Below are 21553 nucleotides of genomic sequence, written 5' to 3' on the forward strand. Positions count from 1 at the left end.
AACTTATTATTTGTCTTTGTTTCAAGCCCCCTCCTCTATTATTGGTTGCCTTGATACTAAGTTGGTTAGAAAATTCTTTTGGAAAGATCGTGGTGATGGTGGCTTACATAATGTGAGTTGGATGGTTTCTCAGCGCCCTCAATTATTGGGTGGTCTTGCCGTTGGAAATTTTAAACATTAAAACTCTGCTCTTCTTGCCAAATGGACTTGCCGATTCCCAACTCGGCGGTAAAGAAGACTTCTTTTGAAAAGCCGCGGAATTCGAAACAAAGACAACACCTTATTGTTCTCAACTGCCGAGAGATCTGCCTTACAGAACTTGTTTCACATTGGCCACATTTTTTAATGTGTTTCGAGGCTTAAAATCAATCTTGCTAAGAGTGAGCTCCTTGGGATTCATGTTTTAGACTCTGATTTTGATTGGTTGCTGCGTTCTTTTTGTTGCAAAAGAGGTTTCTGGCCTGCATCTTATTTAGAACTTCCTTTGGGTGACAATTCTAAGTCTGTTTTGTTTTGGCAGCCCGTGGTTGAGAGTTCAGCATAAGTTCCATAATTGGAAATATGCTTATATATCGGAAGGGGGCTATCACACTCTCATTCAAGCCACTCTCTCTAGCCTTTCCAACTTATTATTTGTCTTTGTTTCAAGCCCCCTCCTCTATTATTGGTTGCCTTGATACTAAGTTGGTTAGAAAATTCTTTTGGAAAGATCGTGGTGATGGTGGCTTACATAATGTGAGTTGGATGGTTTCTCAGCGCCCTCAATTATTGGGTGGTCTTGCCGTTGGAAATTTTAAACATTAAAACTCTGCTCTTCTTGCCAAATGGACTTGCCGATTCCCAACTCGGCGGTAAAGAAGACTTCTTTTGAAAAGCCGCGGAATTCGAAACACCACTTTCAAGTAAAAGTTACATTTTGTTCAGAAGATGCCGAAGAGACACCTGCCTTAAAGACAGAAGAAAAGAGTCTCCCCCTGATCAGTTTACCTCCCCGGAAGTTGAAAAGTCCTTGAAGAATTTGGTAGCTGAATCAGATGCATACTCTGGCCGAAGCTCACACCTCCTCAAACCATTTCCCAAATACTTCGAAAGAAGAAGTTCCTCTGTTAAATCATGATCTCTAGTTGCAAATTCAGATCTTTTGGAAGATTGTTGCGCCAGGGTACAAATCCCTTTTGACAAGACAGAAAGGTCGGTAGCTTCTCTCCTTAATCCTTCTTCAATCACTCCTCAGTTGATCAAAAACTTAGATCCTTCTTTCCCTTCCGTGCAAGGATCTCCTTTCTCCGAGTCAAAAAGACTCTCACAAGGCCTTGATGAAGTCTCAATAGTCAGTGTCAGCAGTGAAGATTTAGATTTTGAGGAGCACAAAATCAAAATCAAGGGTAATGAAGATCAAGACGAAGCTGTAATGAACCTAAATCTTCTTTTTCAAAATGAAGAGTTACAAGAGTCAGAATCTATAATCCCTCCAACCCTTTCTGACTTGCCTTGGGAACTCAATTCTTTTTTGGAAATTTGTGATATTGTCCTGTCATAATCAGGATTGGATTACTGCCTTTTCTGCTCATTTTCTGAACCAAAATCCGTAAATGAAGATCATCTCATGGAATATTAGAGGCCTTGGCGATAAAACAAAAAGATTGGTTATAAAGAAATTCCTGAAAAAAGTTAATCCAGATATTGTTCTACTTCAAGAATCAAAAAAGGACAGCTTCGACCTCCATTCATAAAAAGTCTATGGAGTTCAAAGGAGGTGGGTTGGGCTTTTGTGGAAGCACAAGGTAGATCAGGAGGCATCCTATCTTTGTGGGATGAAAGCAAGATTTCAGTTTTGGAGGTTATCAAGGCAAAATTCTCATCAACTCTAAAATGCAATACCATTTGTAAGAAAGTATGCTGGATATCAAATGTTTACGGTCCAAACAATCACAGGGAGAGAAGAAATTTGTGGTATGAATTAACCTCATTAGCAGAAAGATGTGAAGATGCTTGGTGTATTAGTGGGGATTTTAACTGTATCCGAAGAAGACAAGAAAGATTTCCAATGGGAAGAGCAACTAGAGAAATTAGACAATTTAACAACTTCATTAGAAATGCAAATCTACTTGAAATTCCTATGTCAAATGGAAGATTCTCTTGGTCACTAGAAGGAGAAATAGTCTCAAGGTCGCTCATTGACAGACTTGTGATGATCTTTTTGAAAACTCAAGAGTTTCAAGGCAAGCTAGACCAATTTCCGACCACTTTCCTCTTTTGTTTGAAGCTGGAGCTATCGAATGGGGTCCTTCCCCTTTTAGATTTTGTAATAGTTGGCTACTCAAGGATTGCTGCAGAATTATTGAAAGATCCTTAAGTCTGGAAAGTCAACAAGGGTGGGCTGGTTTTGTGTTATTGGATGGGATTTTAAATAATAGGAAGATTCTCACTGATTTGGAGGTTGAAGAGTGGGCTTCTCTCTTTATCAAACTACACAACTTTAGACCTGTAGAGAAGATTTGAAAGTGTGGCAGCTGATGGCTCTTTTTTGGTCAAATCTTTCTCTCCTACTTATTGTGAAGCTGGGAACTTCAATAACCAGAATGGAATATTATTTGATAACCAAAAAGGTCAAGGTCTTCTTGAGAAGTTGAATACTTGGTGCATGTTCAAGTGTTGATATAATTAAGTGGGAGGGAGTGTGAGTGTTGATATTCTTTTTGTGCCTGTTCGCTGCTTGCATGCTAGTTGTTGGGTAGGGTGATTCATTTGGTCAATATTTAGTAGTGTTGGCTGAACAAAGTTTCAGATGCCCCCACCCTTTTTTTTAGAAAAAAAAAAAGGAAACATAATTTTGACAAAATAAATACTGAGAAGTAAACCATAAGCAAAGAGTTCTCGAACAAATACAAATTAAGCCGAAAAAATGAAACCCCAGCCCTCCAATTTAAACATATGTCTTGAATAGAAAAAAATAACAAAAAGCTCAGAAAGAGAACATTAGGACCTCATTCAAAGCTCAGTTGAAAATTCTTTGGTCCAATGGAGTTTTGCCCTCCTCTGGGGACTTTGGTTTAAAAGAAACTCCAAATCTTACAAGAAACAAAGAGGGATGTATTTTGGAATTTTGTTACACTTTTTGCTCTTGCTTTTGAACACTTTGGTTTAACCACTTAATCACTTGCCTTTAAACAATTGTAAGTGGTTTACAAGAAACTAACAACTAACTACAACCAAATTTGGTTAAAGGAAAGATTGACAAAAGAAAAAGGGTAACAATTTCAAAATTAATAACCATTGCATGCGATGTAAACTACAATCTTTCTGTTGCTTATTTTTGGCTCCATTATCAAATATTCTTCCAAAGACCAGTATTATTCTCCTTTTTTTGTTCAAAAATGATATTTTCATGTAATTATGGAATTAATGGTTATGACATTTAACTATCCTTTTTACGATGAAGGTTCCTGAACTCACGGTAGTAGATTTTAAGATAATAATATTCTTCCCATTAGCATTCATATTCTTCTAATTTATAATCAATATAATATACAGAAGGGTAAAGTACCTTGTGTGCTAGGCTGGATCAGTACTGTCACAGTATTTTCTTTTGAAGCTGACAGTTTCTATAGTTCACAAGTGAGAAATAAATAAATTTTGTAACTGTCAACTCTTGTGTCTTTTGAATGGACACGGCTTACTTTTATTTTCTTTTCCCAGATAATTTTTGAAGGAGTATATGCTTTACATCCGGACATCAGAAAATCACTCGACTTATGGATTGCTGTTGTAAGAATGGAAAACTACATTTTTATGGTTTAGTACCATAGTTTTGATCGGTTGATTTTATTTTCTAATGTTCGTTGCTGCATGTATGAAAATATTCCTTTAGGTGTATAATACATTAATTTCCATCTCATTTTGTTTATTCTTGTGAAACAGGTTGGAGGTGTTCATTCGCATCTTATTTCTCGAGTACAAAGAGATAAATGTAAAGCAGGGTGTTTCATGTCACAAAATGACATAATGATGACAGTTTTTCCTATGTTCCAGCAGCACATTGAACCACATCTTGTTCATGCACATGTAAGTAGACATGAAATCACCTAAGATTAATCTAATTACTAAAGTTAAGGATAATTTTTATGCCTCTTGCCTATTATGTCCTTCAGGTTTTGGCAACTTAAACCATGTTTTGAACAACTTCAGTTGTAGTTTTTTATCCTTTAATGAATCACAGAGAACAATATTTGGATAATGAAAATCAACAAATAGATAGTTAAATTTTTTATAATAACAAATACTAAATAGGACTGAACTAATTAATAGTATGCCTTGTGTCATAGCAACATTTTGCACCCGTCAGCTTTTCATGTAGAAGTTTCTGTAAAATTATAATGAATATTGTGCTGATTATGCAGCTATTGTGCTACCTTTATGAAAATACATTTGATATATGACATTAAAAAGCATATTTTTGGCTTGGTGGCAATTCATAATATCTATAATGCCACATTGTTAACTTGCCTTCATACAGCTCAAAATACGGAATGACTTTGATCCTGTGCTTTCACCTGAGAGCTCATTATTTGTATTGAAGAGTAACAAGCAGGTGAGAGCTTTTCTGGACAGGGATTTTGTATTCGTGAAAACTTTGAGCTTCATGAATATTTTCCCTATTTCAATGCAGGTTGCTTATCAAGATATACTCAAACTTCTTGAATCGTCAAAGGTTTGCAGTTCTATACAAAATTTCATTGATATATATTTGAGGCTTCCAGGAATTCCTTCAAATGGGCAGTTGACAGAGAGTGATTGCATACGTGTTAGAATTTGTGAAGGCCGATTTGCATTGTTAATACGGGAGGTTTGTTAGAGTTTACATAAATTTCGTCTACTTGACCATACTTTTCTCATTTATGATTTGATCTGACCTATGTTTTTTTTTAAAATTTTAAAATTTTAAAATTTTTACTTTTTCCTGAATATGTAGCCTATAAGAGAAGGGAATTTCATCATTCAACCTAAGGTGGACTTTGACATTAGTATTAGTACAGTCGCTGGCCTTCTTAATCTTGGGTAAGCTAGAGAACCATGAGTCATACACTCTTAAATTCTTGCACCAAATCTTTGAATTAGGATGTAACTATATTGATTTCAAGTATTCAACTTATGCATATTGAAGAATATTTTGTTTATCATTCAATATTTTGCTTTTAACTTTGTTTAACGAATTGGTTGACCTTTTATTTGTAAGGCTATAATTGGGTCTGGTTACTACCGTTAGTTTATAATGTGCCCATTCTTGTCTCACAAAATAATTTATAGGTTTGTGAGTATATATTAAAATTTTATGAACCAATTATTGGGAAATAGAAAATAACAGTGTTGCACTTTTGTAGGCGTGTTAAATCCTAATCATTGATTTTGTTCTTGATGTTCATGCTTTGATAACTTTTGTATGTGCTACATCTGGTACACAAAATATTGTTGATATTATGCATGACGGATATGTTCTGCACGATTGAGACAATTTTGCTCATCATGTCCAATCCAAGATGACATGAGCTACAAACAAAGGATATTCCTTTCTTTTCCTTCTTCAGTGGTTTGAAGCCAGTTTGGTTGGGCTTTTGCATCTTTCTAACCAGTCCTTTTTGCATAAGAAAGATCGAGGAGATTCATGAGTCATTCAGTTATCTAAGTTTAGATCTTCAGATTCGTTTTTTGATTGTGTTGTTTTGCCTAGCATTGGAGGAAGGATGAATATTCACATTCCAGCTGGTTTTAACAAGGATGGTTAGATATTTTTGCAAATGGTTAGAGATTCTCATTAGCTTTCATGTATTTCCAATGCAGCACCTGTGGTTGAACCAGTTTATCCATCAGAGAAATTTGGGATGAAAGGAATGGTCAAGAGTTATGTGGAGGAATTGATGGAAAATGAGAATGATCTTGCCTTTATTTTTTAATAAATAATTTTAGACTCAAGTAATGCTCAGAACTCTTTTTAGGTTAGAAAAAAGATCATGAGGTGTTTCAACCTGATTTCGATGCGTTAGGGGTGACTTCAAGACTATTTGCACATAATGATTGGAAGAAAATTCTAGTGGTTTTTGGAGGATCATTTCAGAACCAAAGTGCTAATTAATCCGTTCTTTGAAGACAAAGTGCTAATTAAAGTTGTCGAGGGAAATTTAGCCAACTTTATTGTTACTCCAGGGAAATGGACGCATTTGAGGATTTTCATTTGCATTCTTGAAAAATGGAATAGCATAATCCATAGTCAGCCGAGATTTATGAAGGGTTATAGGAGTTGGATTTCAATTAAAAATCTACTCTTAGATTGTTGTTATCGGTAGACTTTTTAGGCTATTGGGACATATTTTGGTGGTGTAGTTAGCATTGTTGCTGATACTCTTAATATGACCTTGGTGGTTCATTTTCAAGTCCAATGTAATCTATGTGGTTTCATGCAAGTAACAATTGAAAATCGAATCGACACCGAAGGAAATTTCTCTCTTCATTTTAGTGATATTTAAGTTTTGGATCCTTAAATGTAGTTCACGATCGTGAGTGATTTTTTTCAATTCGGTTATCTTTTTTGTTTAAAGCATGTTATGGAAGATGAATGCATTGAATCAGCTCGTCAAATTCCAGATTTTGACTTTTATGAATGAATTTAGTATATTATTATTGGTTTTTCATAAGGAGGTTTTAACTTTATTTGAATTGTTTTTTCCTTTCTTGGTGGAGCTTTGTATTTTCTAACTTGAGCTTCTTTTCATCATTTCAATGAAATTTTCTGGTTTGTTGTTTCAAAAAAGAACATGTTGAGGACAATTATATGCTTGCATATATATTGAACATATGTGTATGTAATATGTATTCTTATTTGGATATTTCATAATTGATGGAACATGTAAATTTAACCTAATATACACGCACACACACACTTCACTGGTAACATATGAAGTTAAGTCAATTAACATTATTTGAAGAGTTTGAAGTTATAACAGGGTTTTTGGTGTAGCCTAAGAGACTGAAGGAGAATTTTCTCTGAGTCTATCTCAAATCTTTATTATTAATCAAAGGTTGATGAGTACATGGAGAGACTTTGTAGAGAATTTAAAGCAAAGTAAAATGCAAACTGAGAAGGAATTAATCAAGCTTTAACCAAGAGTAACCACCAAACCTACTTCATCAAATACTGTTCAACTCTTGAATATCTGTTTTATTATTTCATGTGTTTCTTCTTTGATAGTTTGTCACGATGACAGTTTTACTATTGTTGTCTTTTACAAAGTTTTGCAACTGTATCAAAAATGAGTTCTATTATTCATAGAATATGATCTGTATGTGTATTCTTTTCATTCTTTGTGCGGCCAGGTATCAAGCCATGGCTTATATTGAAGCATCTGCGTACATCTACCAAGATGGAAAGGTAATATTATCGATTTTTTTAAAAATAATTTGAAGGTAATAGTAAATTGAACTTTTCATACATATTTCTTTTTCTTTTTTTCTTTCTTAACTTTATTTTAGTCCCTTAACTTTTAGGTTTTTTGTTTACGCTTAGAAATTTGTGTTAGATTATTATTATTAGTATTATTTTTCATGTGTGTGTGTGTTTTTCTTTGAAATTTGTATTAGAAATAATTTGACTTACCAGTAAATTTTGTTTAATCATTTAACAAAACTTTGAATTCCTTTTGAATCTTGACCTTTGACCTATTGACATGTGGCTTTAAACACTTGTTTGTGATAAAAATCCACAAATCAAATAAAAGAATAAATGATATGCCTATGTTATGATTTTACTAAATAATTTTTAAAAGGACGAAAATAAATTTTATGCAAGCTTCAAAGGCCAACAAAATATTTGATACTTCAGAGTTTTTTATAATTAATCCAAAAGCTCATGGACCATGTTGTGATAGAGTTTCTTACAAAAGATGCGGTTGCATCTCATGATTGATTACTGCTGTCTTTTAACATTCCATGCCTGCAAACCCTTTCCAAATCTATCATAAATTTGACCTTTATGTCCCTTTATAGATTCTAATTGAGGTTGACCATTTGCAAGATGCTCCTTGTCCTTATCTACAAATAAAAGGGGTTGATAAAGAGGCTGTTGCAGCAGCTGGTTCCATGCTCGAACTGAATGAGTCGTATACTACAAAGGTTATCCTTTACTAGTTGTACAGCACATTGTTCTTTGATTTACAGGATTCCTTCCTTTGTCGTAACTTGATTTTCTACTTTTAGAAAGATCGTTAAATTATAAAATGTTTGTTATTGGTTTCCATGAATGTAATTTAGAGCTTCCATTATAATTAAGTTTCAGAACTTGCCATTGTGATTTTATAAAATTATAAAAGTGCTTAATCCAGTGCTATGCCCAATAATAAAAATGTGTCAATATATTTGTTGTCTCTACTTAGACCATGGGTTGGGAGAGTTTAAAAGGGAGGAGTGCAACTGGGAGTCTTTCTGGGATCGTGTTCAATTTTTTGCTTCTGGTGTACAATCACTATTGCCTTCTGTAATTATGATATTATGCAGATCTTTTTTCTTACAAATTATGTTTCGAGTATCAATGAATACAAGTATGAAAGTGGAACATTCTTCTTTGTACTTCATATTGACAGTTACCTTTTTTACTTGTAGAGCTATCTTCAAATAGTTTTGGAAAGTTTGCCAGTGAATCGGAGTTCTGGCCTAATCCATAATCATCAAGCTGCGAGGCTGCAAGAACTTGTGGAATTTATTCAATCTCAGGTATGTTGAATTTGTTGGATAAATTCAAGCCTGAATATACTACTCGGAAGACTAACACTATAATTGTTATTCAGTAGATTTCAGCAACATTGTTAACTCGTAAATTGGAATGCATATCGGAATTAAAAATTAGTGTATTGTGTATCATAAATCTTAATTTTTAATTAATATTTAGATAGGAATTATTTGAATAAATATAATCAAGAATTAGTAATGAGTTGTTAATGAAACCTTGTAAATATGAGGGTTTTTTTTTTTTTTTTTTTTTAAATAAGACTTAGTCATCTGTCTTTAATATTTTTCTGACCTATGGTCTTTTCATCCTCTGAATTAGAAGACTCTTTAATTCTCTGACAAGTCTCAGAGTGAACGTGAATTCCTATTTAGGCCTTTTAACTTCCTTTAAAGTTAACCCAGTCCCAAAATTGAAGAAAATTCGATAAAGTGATCACATCTATCCCTTCTATTTATTTCTCTCCAAGTCCCAAGATCATCATATGGCCTTCAACCTTCTTGTGCATGTGCCACGGCTGTCATCATCTTCAATTTTGGTCCCCCTTCACTTCTTCTTCTTGAATTTCTCTGTTCATCTACTTCAATTTTATTCTTCTTAGTCATCTTCTTCAATTTTTGCCCTCAGGCCTCATCTTCTACTGCATCTTCTTCTTCAACTTTTTTTTTTCTTCTCTTTCGATTTCCTTTGGGTTCAATTCCAAATTTCCACCCATGCTCTAATCCCTATATTGTGATTGAGGTGAGTCAAAAGCCTATTATTATTTTTTTCAACTAGATTGGTCCGATTTGTTTCGTTTCTTACGATTCAACGTAAGAAACAGACGATACATGTTATTTCTGAGTCAAAAATCGATTTTAGTCATCGTGCCTGCGTTTTGTTCTGACTTGTACGATACAACTTGTGTATTGTATGAGTTTAACAACACTGAATTTCAGTATAAAGGATGTTCTTGAACTGTTTCAACTCAGATTTTGGAACATTCCATCAACTCATTTTTTATCTTTCTCATTATAATCTTGAAGTAAAATTATCGTAGGTGGATGTTAATATAGTTGGAAGGAAGGATAGAAATATATCAGAATTTCATTTTTACAGATATATCTATAAATATCAATATCAAATATCGATGAGCATTTCTATAAATAAAAAAAATTATAAAAATTATTTGCATTAGTAATTAGTTGCTTTACTTCCAAACTAAATTATAAATCTTGTCATTAAGTATATATTCATTTTAGAATTTATAATTGATATTTATTTTATATTGTATGGGCGTTCATAAGAAAGCATCAACGATATCCATTACTCCTTAATATCGATGTCGAATCCTCCAATTGGTGACATGCCAGAAGGATATTAAATCCTTAGTTGAAGGAACATGAATTCTTTCAGAGCATGATAGGTGTTACCTAGAGATGTCAGAGCATGTGAGTTTGGTTTGGATCTTGGCCTAACGAACACCGAAAGCAAACTTTAACTGACTGGAAAAACCAACCAAACTGACCATAATAGTAACAAGAATTGAAGGGATTAAAACCAGCAAAATCAATCCATATTGAACTAACCAACTGTTTTTCAAGTTTGGCTTCCACTCCTTTTATACATTTTGAGAAGCAGGACTCAAAAACTAGTAAAAGAATTTCCTCTCTGGTTTTTGGTCATTTTTCTGGTTAGGTAGGATGTGTTTGATTATAGGGTCTTTGTAAGACCGATGGTAGGATTATTAGTAAATATTAGTATGGTTACTAGGAGCATATTAGTAATTAGATAGTGAGTTGCTAGGGTTTTTAATTATAAATAGAGGGAGTGGCATTGAGAGCAGGGTGTGAAGAATTTTTGTGGTATTTCCTTTGGGAATTTAGAAAAGTTTAGCCCTCTCAAAAGGCTAGTGGTTACCTTGTTACTCCTCTTATGATATTATAGCATATTTTCTTATATTTCCATATTTTAGTGTTATTGAATTTTTTGTGGTATTCTTGAGTGTTCTTGTTAGGAGCTATCCTAACAAGTCTCATTTTATTTTCTGGTGTTGTCTATGTAGTCCGGTTGGGTTTTGTGTAAATTATGTAATCTCTTCGTGGAGCTTTTGAGTGCTTGTTCTTTTTTTATTTTTTGGTTGGGCAAAAATTATGTCTCCTGGTAAAAGAACTGTTTTGCGAATGTTGATTTACACTCCATATATTGTGGAAAAATGATTGGAACAGGGAAGTAGTACAGCTTCAGAATCCTCCCCTAGTAGGGAGGCATCATCTCCATTGGAAGGAATCATTGAAGACATGCAATCTAGAATCAGAAGACTTGAACGATGGCTTGCAATTAATACGGTAAGGATCCTTCCATTTCTCCCAATATTTTATTTTGTGTATGTGTGATATTTGAAGTAGTGATTTCAGAAAAAGGGATTTAAGTACCATTGATTTTTTTACTAGAATATTGATGTTTGGTTTTAAAAGTGATTTTCATTTATCTAAAAGTAATTTTGAACTATTATGTTTCGTCTCTAAAGTGACTTTAGAATTATCAAATTACTAAAAAAATGGTATTAATAGATAAATTATTAAAAGAGAGCAAAAAATTATTCTTAAATATAAGAGTAAAATCTAATATTTCAATAAAGGAATAAAATGAGGGTGAGTGATTTCCGGTCAATCACCTCTCAATTAATTATTGAAAATCCATAAAATCAATTTCAACGTTCGTCAAAGTGATATTTGAAGAGAAGTGATTTTTATAATGGCTTGCTGAGATCACTCCCATATGTTCCCTTGGACTAACATCTACTATTCTTTTAAGCCTTAGCATGTGTTTTTGGCAGGTTTTGTGGACCTTTTTTGTTTCTGCCCTAGTTGGTTATTCGCTCTACCGAACCAAGCGTCAGTGATTGTGTTTTTTGCCGAGTGACTCGACTAGCTTACTTCCCCCCTTTTTATGCACGGTTTGGCTGAAGTTATCGACCTACATATACAGAAGTAACAAAAGAAATTAGATGATAGAAGTTATCGACCTAACCACAATAGCAACTTGTGCAAGCTCATTCTGAAGTGAACATAATTGAGTCTTGATGCCCGAAGCTTCACATTGAACTTTTGGAAGGTTTTATTTATCATTTCAAGCGTAAAATATATGCTATCCATTGAAGATAGTGTATAATATTCTCATTTGTGATATAAATGGAGCACCATTGTGTTCAGCCAGTGCCACATTTAAAAGCCATCCCATTTTTTCTTCCTCATTATATATGTGATTTTTGTGTACTCTTGTTGGCTCAATCACTTTACCGAAGCATCTCTAATTGTGTTTTTTCATCCGGTGATTAGATGGATAACCATTAAAATATCGATCTCGATGAAAATATCAATGTCTTAGTTTTAAGAAAATGTCGATAGAAACATTGAGAAAATGTCAATTGAAAATAAATAAACAAAACATTCAAAAATAAATATAAATTAAATATACATTTTATGGTTTCTTAATATTAAAATGTCTATTGTTTAAATTATATATACATTGGTGTTGTTTTGTTGCTTATATTTTATTTTTTGTAGATTTTTTTGTAATATAATGAAAATATCGATTCATCCATTTTGTCAATGTCAGTCTGAAAATATGAAAATATCGATATGTTGACTAAAATTTAGTAATTTTCATTGTAGCTATTATAACAAAAATCTGAATTAGTAGAAACAACCTATTAGAAACAAGTTCTAAGTCGAACTATTAAATCCTAACACGACAACCGTTGATGTCCTATGTTGGAATGTCAAACTTCACTTTTTTAAAACTATCACTTGATCCTTCATCTGAAGACATTTTGGAGAAACAACGATCAGTACAAAAACACTGAATAAGTCGTTTTCATATTTAGCTTTGAAACCCATTTGCTTTTAAAACTTTTTGGAAATACATGCAAATCATTGCAAAACTTTCCATCAAAGCTTTGCTACAAACAATACTTTTGAAATCAAGATCTTTCAAACGAGTAAAACTTCAACAAAACCAAACTGTTCAAATAAACTTTTAAGACCTTCAACAAATAGAAGTTTCATACTTTTCAAAAGCAGTAATCTTTCAATACTTTCCATCCATCTATGTTTTATATAATACAACTTTCGATCATTTAGAATCTTACTTTTCAAAAATTTTCTGAAGTCACCAAAGCCAAGACGAACACTTTCATAAGTAATATCTACACCCCTTCCACAATGTATGTAAATTTTGATAATTATGTGTTTTTTTACTTTTGTGATTTGATATAAGGTTGAAAATGTGCTTTGGTGTTTCGAAATATGCTTTGTACCGTTTTGAAACCGAATTTATTTGTTTAGGATGTTTTAAATGTTTTCCTATTAGAAAACATGTTTTATGTGATTTGAGAATGGACAGAAAATATTTTGTATATTTTTTTAGTTGATTTTGTTAAATATATGTGACTGTTTTGATAGTTGGAAATGTTTGGACCATTTTGAATTGAAAGTGTATAAGTTGTAAAAGCTTCTAATTGTTTCGTTTTCTGAATTTTTGTTATCATGGTTGTACTGAAAAATACGGGTTGTTGCAGTTAGTTAATGTCTCTCTCTAATATTTGTTTATTATATGATAAATTTTATTTAAAAAAAATGATGAAATACCATTTTGTCCCCGTATTTGAAGTTTTGTAGATAGTTTATTTATTTATTTATTTTTTTTTAAATATTAGCATATATCATGAATATTATAATAGAAAATAGATGTCCAATACTTAGTATCTCAAAAGCTATGTGTCACCATTCATATTGTCAATGTGCCATGTAGTTATTCATGTCTGATGTCCATGTAAGTCCACATCCTACTTGCCATTTTGCCTATAAATAGTGACATTTGGTGGATCTTAAGAACACACCAACATTGATGAGAATTCCACTTCCACAAATTTCCCTATTATCTAATTTCATGATTTTGGTTATTTTATGTTTTAGTTATTTTATTTTATAATTCTAGTTTTTATTTATTTATTATTATTATATAAAAATTTTATTATATTATATTTTTCATATCCATATTTCTATTGTGTTCCTCAAATTTCATAACACCTTATCAGCACGAGTTCCTGTTGTTTTCCCTGAAAGGTAGGTCCTAAAAATATATCGTTTTTTCCCTCTTTGTTATAATTAATAAATTAATGTTATTTTGCATATTCAATATCTATTAAATTTCTAACATAAGTACAATATTTTATGATAATGGTGTCATGACAAATCTCACAAAATAGAATTTTTCGCCCTTGATATTAACGACAATAATTATTTGTCATGTGTAATTGATGCTGAAATTTACTTGGATGCTATGAATCTTTGGGAGACTATTAAAGAAAGAAATATGACATCCAGTCAGGACAAAACAAAAGCTATGATTTTTCTTTGTCATCATATCCATGAGGGATTGAAAATGGAGTATCTTACAATAAAATATCCCCATATCTTGTGGAAAAATTTAAAAGAGAGGTATGATCATCAAAAAATAGTTATTCTTCCTAAAGCTCGTTATGAGTAGATGCATTTGAGGCTACAAGATTTGTAAGTGACTACAAGTCCACATTATTTAAAATCAGTTCCAAATTGTTATTATGCGGAGAGAAAATTACTGATGTTGATATGTTAGAAAAGATATTTTCTATATTTCATGTCTCCAATATGCTCCTGTAGCAGCAATATCGAGAGAAAGATTTTAAACAGTATTCTAAATTAATTTCATGTCTTCTCGTGGCCGAACAAAATAATGAGTTATTGATGAAAAATCATGAATTTTGACCAACCGGAACAACACCATTTCCTGAAGTGAATGCTGTGAATTTTAATACTAATTGTGGTCGAGGTTCGTAGTAGAGGAAGAAATAATTATTATTTTCGTGATGGTCGTTCTAATCATTTAAATTTCAAAAGAACCACACAAAATGATGATCACAAAGGAAAAGCTCCACAAGATAAAAGTTAAGAAAGTGTTAAAATAAATGCTTCCAATGCGGAATGACTAGGTATTAGTCACGTACCTATCAAAACACTTAGTTGACCTCTATCAAGCCTACCTCAAGGAAAAAAAAAATGTGGAAGCAAATTTTTCATACTAGGATAATGACATATTTGACCCATAAAAAATCCTCGAAAATGAAAATAATTAATTGCAAAAAAGACTTGGTTGAGGATGTAAATACCCATAAAAAAAATCCTTGACATGATTAGCGAGGAAGGTGAAATATCTAAATATAATAATGAGATTTTAGTAAACTATGTCATGACAAGAAAAAGATGGAATCAAACTAATGTAATTATTAACATTTTTGCGTATAATGTTGCTTTTAATATTATATCTAAAAATGAGGATCCTGAACCAAAATTTGTTGAAGAACGTCAACATAAAAAATATTGGTTTTAGTGGAAAGAAGCAATCAAGACAAAATTAAACTCACTTTCAAAACGTCAGGTTTTTGGATCTATAGTCCAAACACTAGAAGGTGTTAAACATGTGGGTTACAAATGGGTATTTGTGAGGAAAAGAAATTAAAATAATGAGATTATAAGATATAAAGCAAGATTAGTTGCATAAGGTTTGTCACAAAGACTTGGTATTGATTTTGAGGAGACGTATTCTCCCATGGTGGATGCAATTACATTAAGATATTTAATTGGCTTAACTATGTATAAAAGTTTGGATATGCATCTTATGGATGTAATCACAACATATTTATATGGACCTCTTGATAATGATATTTATATGAGAATCCCAGAAGAATTTAAGGTACCTGAAACATACATCAACTTCCCGAGAATGGTATTCAATAAAGTTACAAAGATCACTATATGGATTGAAACAATCAAGACGTATGTGGTACAATCGCCTAAGTGTATATTTATTGAAAGAAGGATATCAAAATAATCCAATATGTCCATGTGTTTTTATAAAGAAATCACAATAAGAATTTGCTATTATAACTGTATATGTTGATGACTTGAATATAATTAGAATTCTTGAAGAGCTTTCAAAGGTAATAGAATATCTTAAGAAAGAATTTGAAATAAAAGATCTCGGAAAAATAAAATTTTGCCTTAGTTTGCAAATTGAGCATTTAGCAGATGGAATATTTATTAATCAGTCAACTTATACAGGAAAAATTTTGAAAATATTTTATATGAACAAAGCACATCCATTAAATATTCCAATGGAAGTCCGTTCATTGGATATAAAGAAAGATCTATTTCGACCTCGAGAAGATAATGAAGAACTTCTTGGTCCTGAAGTACCATATCTTAGTGCAATTGGTGCACTTATATAACTTGTTAATAATACAAAATTAGATATTTCATTTTCAATAAATTTATTAGCTAGATATAGTTTTTCTCCAGATATTGCATTTTCAGTAAATTTATTAGCTAGATATAGTTCTTCTCTTACAAAAAGACATTGGAACAAAATTAAGCATATATTCTGTTATCTCCGAGGAACAATCGATATGGGTTTGTTTTATTCAAATAAATCAAATTTTGATCTAGTTAGTTATGTAGATTCTGGATATTTATCTGATCCACACAAAGCTAGATCTCAAACATGATATTTGTTCACCATGTGGAAGAACTGCTATATCATGGTGATCGGTGAAACAGACTATAATGACCACTTCTTCAAATTATGCTGAAATTCTTGCAATCCACGAGACTAGTCGAGAAGGTGTATGGCTAAGGTCAATGACTCACACATTCGTGAAACATGTGACTTGTCTTCTAATAAAAATCTTCCAACAATATTATACGAAGACAACACATCTTGCATAGCCCAAATCAAAGGAGGATATATTAAAGGAGATAGAACAAAACATATTTCACCGTAGCTTTTCTACACTCATGATCTTGAAGAAAATGACGACAACACTATACAACAAATTTATTTGAGGGATAACTTGGTAGAATTACAAAGGCTACCAACCGCAACTTTTGAAACATTGGTGCACAATAGTGGAATGCGGCGACTCAGAGATTTTAAGTAATGTTTTCATGAGGGGGAGTACTAGTGACGTGAATTTTGGATGCATTATTACGATGCATGTCTTAGGTTATGTGTTTGTCATGCGTTGGAATGGAAAATATTCGTTGATCTCATATGTAATGACCACGCGTTCCTGTTGCAAGTTTGTTGTGCTCTCGCCAAGTATAACGAGATTGCAAGTTTCTCGGGTGATTCGAGGTCGAACTCAGGGACTTGTAGCTAAATGGTATGCGGTAATGTGTTTGCGGCAAAGAAATAAAAGAATGATGAGGGTTATGGGCTAAGCACTACTCCTACTCCTAACTAACAGATAAAGAAGTGGAAGTATGACTGAGAGGTAGAGATACGACAATTGTTAATGCGTAGATACATGGAAAAATAGATGAAAAGGCGAGGATGTCTTCACTGCAACACTAAGTTTGACCGCAAGGGTAACCCCAGCCAATGCAAGCTATGCGATCATGCTATACACACTTGATGTAGACGCATGCGATGTATATGCGATAGTGTCGAGAAGTCTATTTCTAAGCCTCTACATTCCTACTCACGTGCTCTCACACATAAGCAAGATGACCGCATACCACCATATCCTACTTAAAGGGTACATACGTTGTGTATTAGCAAACGGAGCTTATTTCTAAGTTCCCCATTCTTGCTTATGCGATCCAATCCGCTCTCTCGAGTCATAGATTTGGTTTTTAGACTACTCTCCCAAGTATGCCTAAATGATGAATGATGCGCTCATAAGACAAGGTAATTGCATAAACCTGGCTGACATAAGATTATTCTTATCTCTAGTGAACCCTTGCTTAAATTGCTTAATGCGACCAACTACTTACCCTCCCGGGCAGTTAGTTGCTGCTGAATCTACTCATAGACAAGCATTGCGTCCGCTTATAGACAAGCGTTGCTACAGCTTCACACTAAGCAAATGAGATTTTCTCATGACACTCACGCAATGCACACCTCCCGGTGGTTTGCTACATGCTTCATATCTCTATGTCGCATGATTAAGTATGCAATACTCTAGCAGTCTTACTTAATGATGCAATGAAAGTAAAGGATGCTAGGTAAATGAAGATGGAGATGGAATTGAAGGAAAATATAGAAATGCATTGATCACAAAATGTATTAATTCCTTAAGCCAAAATGTAATACAGTACAAGGATAGAAGAGATCCAAGGCCAGATGGAAGCAATGTCTTGCTTCCATTAGATGTGTGTCAAGGCTGTCGATGGTGCCATGGATGGGCGATGGAGTAGACTCTCTTGAGCTCTAACTCCAGCGAAGACTCCGGTCGTCACTCGAAATGGTTAAGGGGATGAAGAACTCTCAAGCTATCTTCTCACGCTTTGGTCTGGATCACAGAGATACCCGAAGGTAGAGCACCTTGGATGGAAAACCCTGGATAATTTCAAGTTCTGCCCAACGACTTATATTTATAGAGCTTGATCGCCGAAAACATTAATGAACCTGCTCTGAATCACATTCGCGGCGTGATAGTCCTTTTCTGAATCTCTGCTGCTAACGGCATGGTAGGTGAAATGTCAACATCACCTTTTGATACTCCCTAGGTATGCGTTCATGCTTGGTTTCCGGAGTATCAACGCATTCCACCACCCTTGCGCTCATCCCTCTATTGTGGTTATTATTATGTAGCCGCAATCTCCCTGCGATGACCGCATTCGCTCGACAGCTGCAACGTCTACGCGATGGACGCATGTGGTTAATAGACGCAACATTCATCCGTCGAACGTATGTGTTCGCTTCTGCAATGGGGAAATCTCCGCATGCTGTCGTCCTTGCGATAGCCTGGCTCCCGCGCATGCGATCGATTCCTTCGTTAGCTACAAAAATAGACAATTGGATCATAATAACGCATAAAAGTGGGTTAGTCGCGATTCTTAATGTCGATCAACGTAAGCTCGTTTTCTCATGAATTCCAAATATAATCGCCGCATATTCTACTTAACAGGTCTCATAATTCTAAATAAAAGTGTGCATTTCTGCCCGTCATCAAGTACATATATTGTATTTTTTTGTAGGAATATGTATTATAAGAAATATGTACTCTTTTTCCTTTACTAGGGTTTTTCTCATTGGGTTTTTCCTAGTAATGTTTTAACGAGGCATATTTCATATATATATATATGGGCATCTAAGGGGAGTATTATGAATATTATAATAGAAAATAGATGCCCATTGTTTAGTGTCACTAAGGTCATGTGTCACCATTCATGTTGTCCATGTGCCATGTAATTATTCATGTTTGGTGTCTATATAAGTCTGCATCCTACTTACCACTTTGTCTATAAATAGTGGCATTTAGTGGATTTTAAGAACACACCAACATTTGTGAGAATTCTACTACCACCAAATTCCATATTATCTAATTTCATGATTTTGATTATTTTATGTTTTAGTTATTTTATTTTATAATTTTAGTTTTTATTTATTTATTATTATTATATAAAAATATTATTATATTATATTTTTCATATCTGTATTTCCATTATGCTCCTCAATTTTCATAACAGCATAAACATTTTTAATAAAAATTTTGAAGCATATTCACATATTATATTTACTTGCATGAAAATTATTATTTATTGAACAATTTTTAGTTAAAAATAACTTAAAAGACTAAATTTACGATCCATTAAAAGTACATAAACTAAAATTAAAGAATTGAAAAGTGTGATGATTAAAATTGAACAAACTTTGAATGACTAAAACAGTATTTTAATTAAAAAGATATTATTTTATAATTTCATCAAAGTTCACAAGCTGAAATGGAGATTTGAACCTGACTTCTAAAAGAGAATAGATGCTTCAACTTCAAAAACAATTATCTTTTGATCAGCAAAATAATGTTCAAATTAATGAGTCAATTGAAATGAGCTAATAACCACAATGTTCAAATCAACGAGAATATATACATAGATCAACAAAACATTCAAAATGTACTAGTAACATAAGATCTATAGTTCGAATTCCCTACCCTCAGTTAATGAGAATGCTATACAAATCAAAGCAGAAAGATGATTTACTGCTCGTTTCTGCACTCACCTGACATCCTCTTTGTTTAATTTATCTATAAAAACTCGACCCTTTCTTCTATGCTATTTATAAAGTGATCAATATCTAATAGAATAATACCGACAATGGATATTTCTGAAAAAACTATTAAAAATAAAAACATTAAAAAAGAATATATCACTAAATAAATAAATATTTTTGTGATTTTTAGACAAATTAATGTTTTTATTATCTATATTATATTTGCACTATCAATGGAAATATCAACATTGTCAACAAAAAATTAAATACAATGGTTGTAACCATGTTCCTATTCTTCAATATTGCATCAACAATCACATTCATGAGAAGAATTGTGAACAGTACTGTGACAATTCTCAATAATCTTTTGTTGTTAGAGGAGAAAATAAGAAAATCTAACTAAATTAGGAAGTAAAATGTGAGAAGATTTCAATTTTGAACACTATATTAAAAAAATTGGGAATTTTACATATAACATAGAATTAGGAAACCACTTATTTGGATTTGAATATAATTAATTCCAAGGGAAAGTTTCAATTCAAACTGTTAGGCTCTTTGTTCCTCAATATTCCACCTTTCATTTAAGCACTGAAAAAGGCGGGAAGCTCAAACTTATGAATTTCATAATTGTTGATGAAATATGCAGCAACAGCAATTAACATGATGAATATGACGATCCACAAGTTAAATCCTGCAGCCAAATTAATGGTAATTTAGTGATACCCTCAGTTTTCCATTGGCTAAAAGACTACTGAAGTTAAATAAAGGGTAAGCAAATTTTTACTCTGATGTAAAAAGTCATTATACTACATGAATTAGATATCAATTATAGGTTAATATACTACTATCTATTTATCTATGTATATGAAGGTTGAGCCTTTACTTATTCTGCAAGTTTAAAAATAAAAATAAATATAGAATTTTACTCAAACAATACATGTCTATGAATATAAATTTTCCCAAGTATTTTTTGGCTAAAATATTAAAAAAAAAAAAAAAAAAAAGCCCTAGACTGTTTCAAACATACTCCTAAACTTTTAAAGTTTTAAAAATATCCTAAAACTTTGCGAAAGAGTTCAAAAATACCCTTAGAATTGGGTTTTTGATAGAAACTGTTGGTGTTTTCTTAAAAAAAGTAGAATAGAAAAAACTTAGTTTAAAAAATATTCTTAAATTTAAAGAAAAGTTAGGAAAATACTCTTATTTTAATAAGAGTTTCCATCTAAAATTAACAGTAAGAATATTTTTTAACCTTTTTTTTCCAAGTTTAAAGATATTTTTGAAGCTTTTGAAAGATCAAGAGTATTTTCGACACAATATATAAAGTTTAGGAATATTTTATATAATTTAACTTTTTTTAAAGAAATACATACCAACAAACATATCTAAAAGTATAACCAAGAGGTCTGAGCTTTGAGTCTCTTATATTGGGACTTTAGAAAGGAAAAAAAAAAAAAAAAAAAAGAACAATAAAAAAACAAAAAACCAACCCTTCAAATTTTTATCCTTTTGTCATTTTCAGTTAAATGAGAGAACATACGTGACAACAGGCACTTTTAACTTTTACGTAATATTGTTCCAATCAGGCTTGCATCAAGCACATCGCATCTTCCCCCATTAACAACCATGACCAAACAATCAACATAAAATCCATCGACTAAAGCCAAAAGTAATATCATAATGTTTTCTATCAAAATTGAAACA

At 32.5% G+C, this 21553-nt stretch overlaps 2 protein-coding genes across 6 annotated transcripts in view; one reads left to right on the forward strand and one right to left on the reverse strand.

Annotated features, from left to right (window-relative positions):
- The window catches only part of LOC120081560 (uncharacterized), a 34079-nt gene extending 22049 nt beyond the window's left edge, over positions 1–12030 (forward strand). For 4 of the 5 annotated variants that reach the window (XM_039036549.2, XM_039036551.2, XM_039036552.2 and 1 more), the window contains 11 exons: positions 3535–3618; positions 3700–3768; positions 3922–4065; positions 4517–4591; positions 4670–4846; positions 4973–5058; positions 7369–7423; positions 8038–8163; positions 8650–8760; positions 10981–11100; positions 11592–12030. In XM_039036549.2, the coding sequence (XP_038892477.1) occupies positions 3535–3618; positions 3700–3768; positions 3922–4065; positions 4517–4591; positions 4670–4846; positions 4973–5058; positions 7369–7423; positions 8038–8163; positions 8650–8760; positions 10981–11100; positions 11592–11657 (1113 nt within the window). In that variant the 3' untranslated portion in view covers positions 11658–12030. The remainder of the gene's footprint in view (positions 1–3534; positions 3619–3699; positions 3769–3921; positions 4066–4516; positions 4592–4669; positions 4847–4972; positions 5059–7368; positions 7424–8037; positions 8164–8649; positions 8761–10980; positions 11101–11591) is intronic. The other variant, XM_039036550.2, reaches the window with a different exon arrangement.
- An 8236-nt stretch (positions 12031–20266) lies between these two features.
- LOC120081383 (SEC12-like protein 2) overlaps positions 20267–21553 on the reverse strand; it is a 29224-nt gene continuing 27937 nt past the window's right edge. The window contains exon 10 of the mRNA XM_039036212.2: positions 20267–20540. Coding sequence (XP_038892140.2) covers positions 20431–20540 — 110 coding nt within the window. The 3' untranslated portion in view covers positions 20267–20430. The remainder of the gene's footprint in view (positions 20541–21553) is intronic.

This window comes from Benincasa hispida, chromosome 7, assembly GCF_027475165.1.
Source record: "Benincasa hispida cultivar pf3 chromosome 7, pf3_genome.v1.1, whole genome shotgun sequence".
NCBI classification, from domain to species: Eukaryota; Viridiplantae; Streptophyta; class Magnoliopsida; order Cucurbitales; family Cucurbitaceae; genus Benincasa; species Benincasa hispida.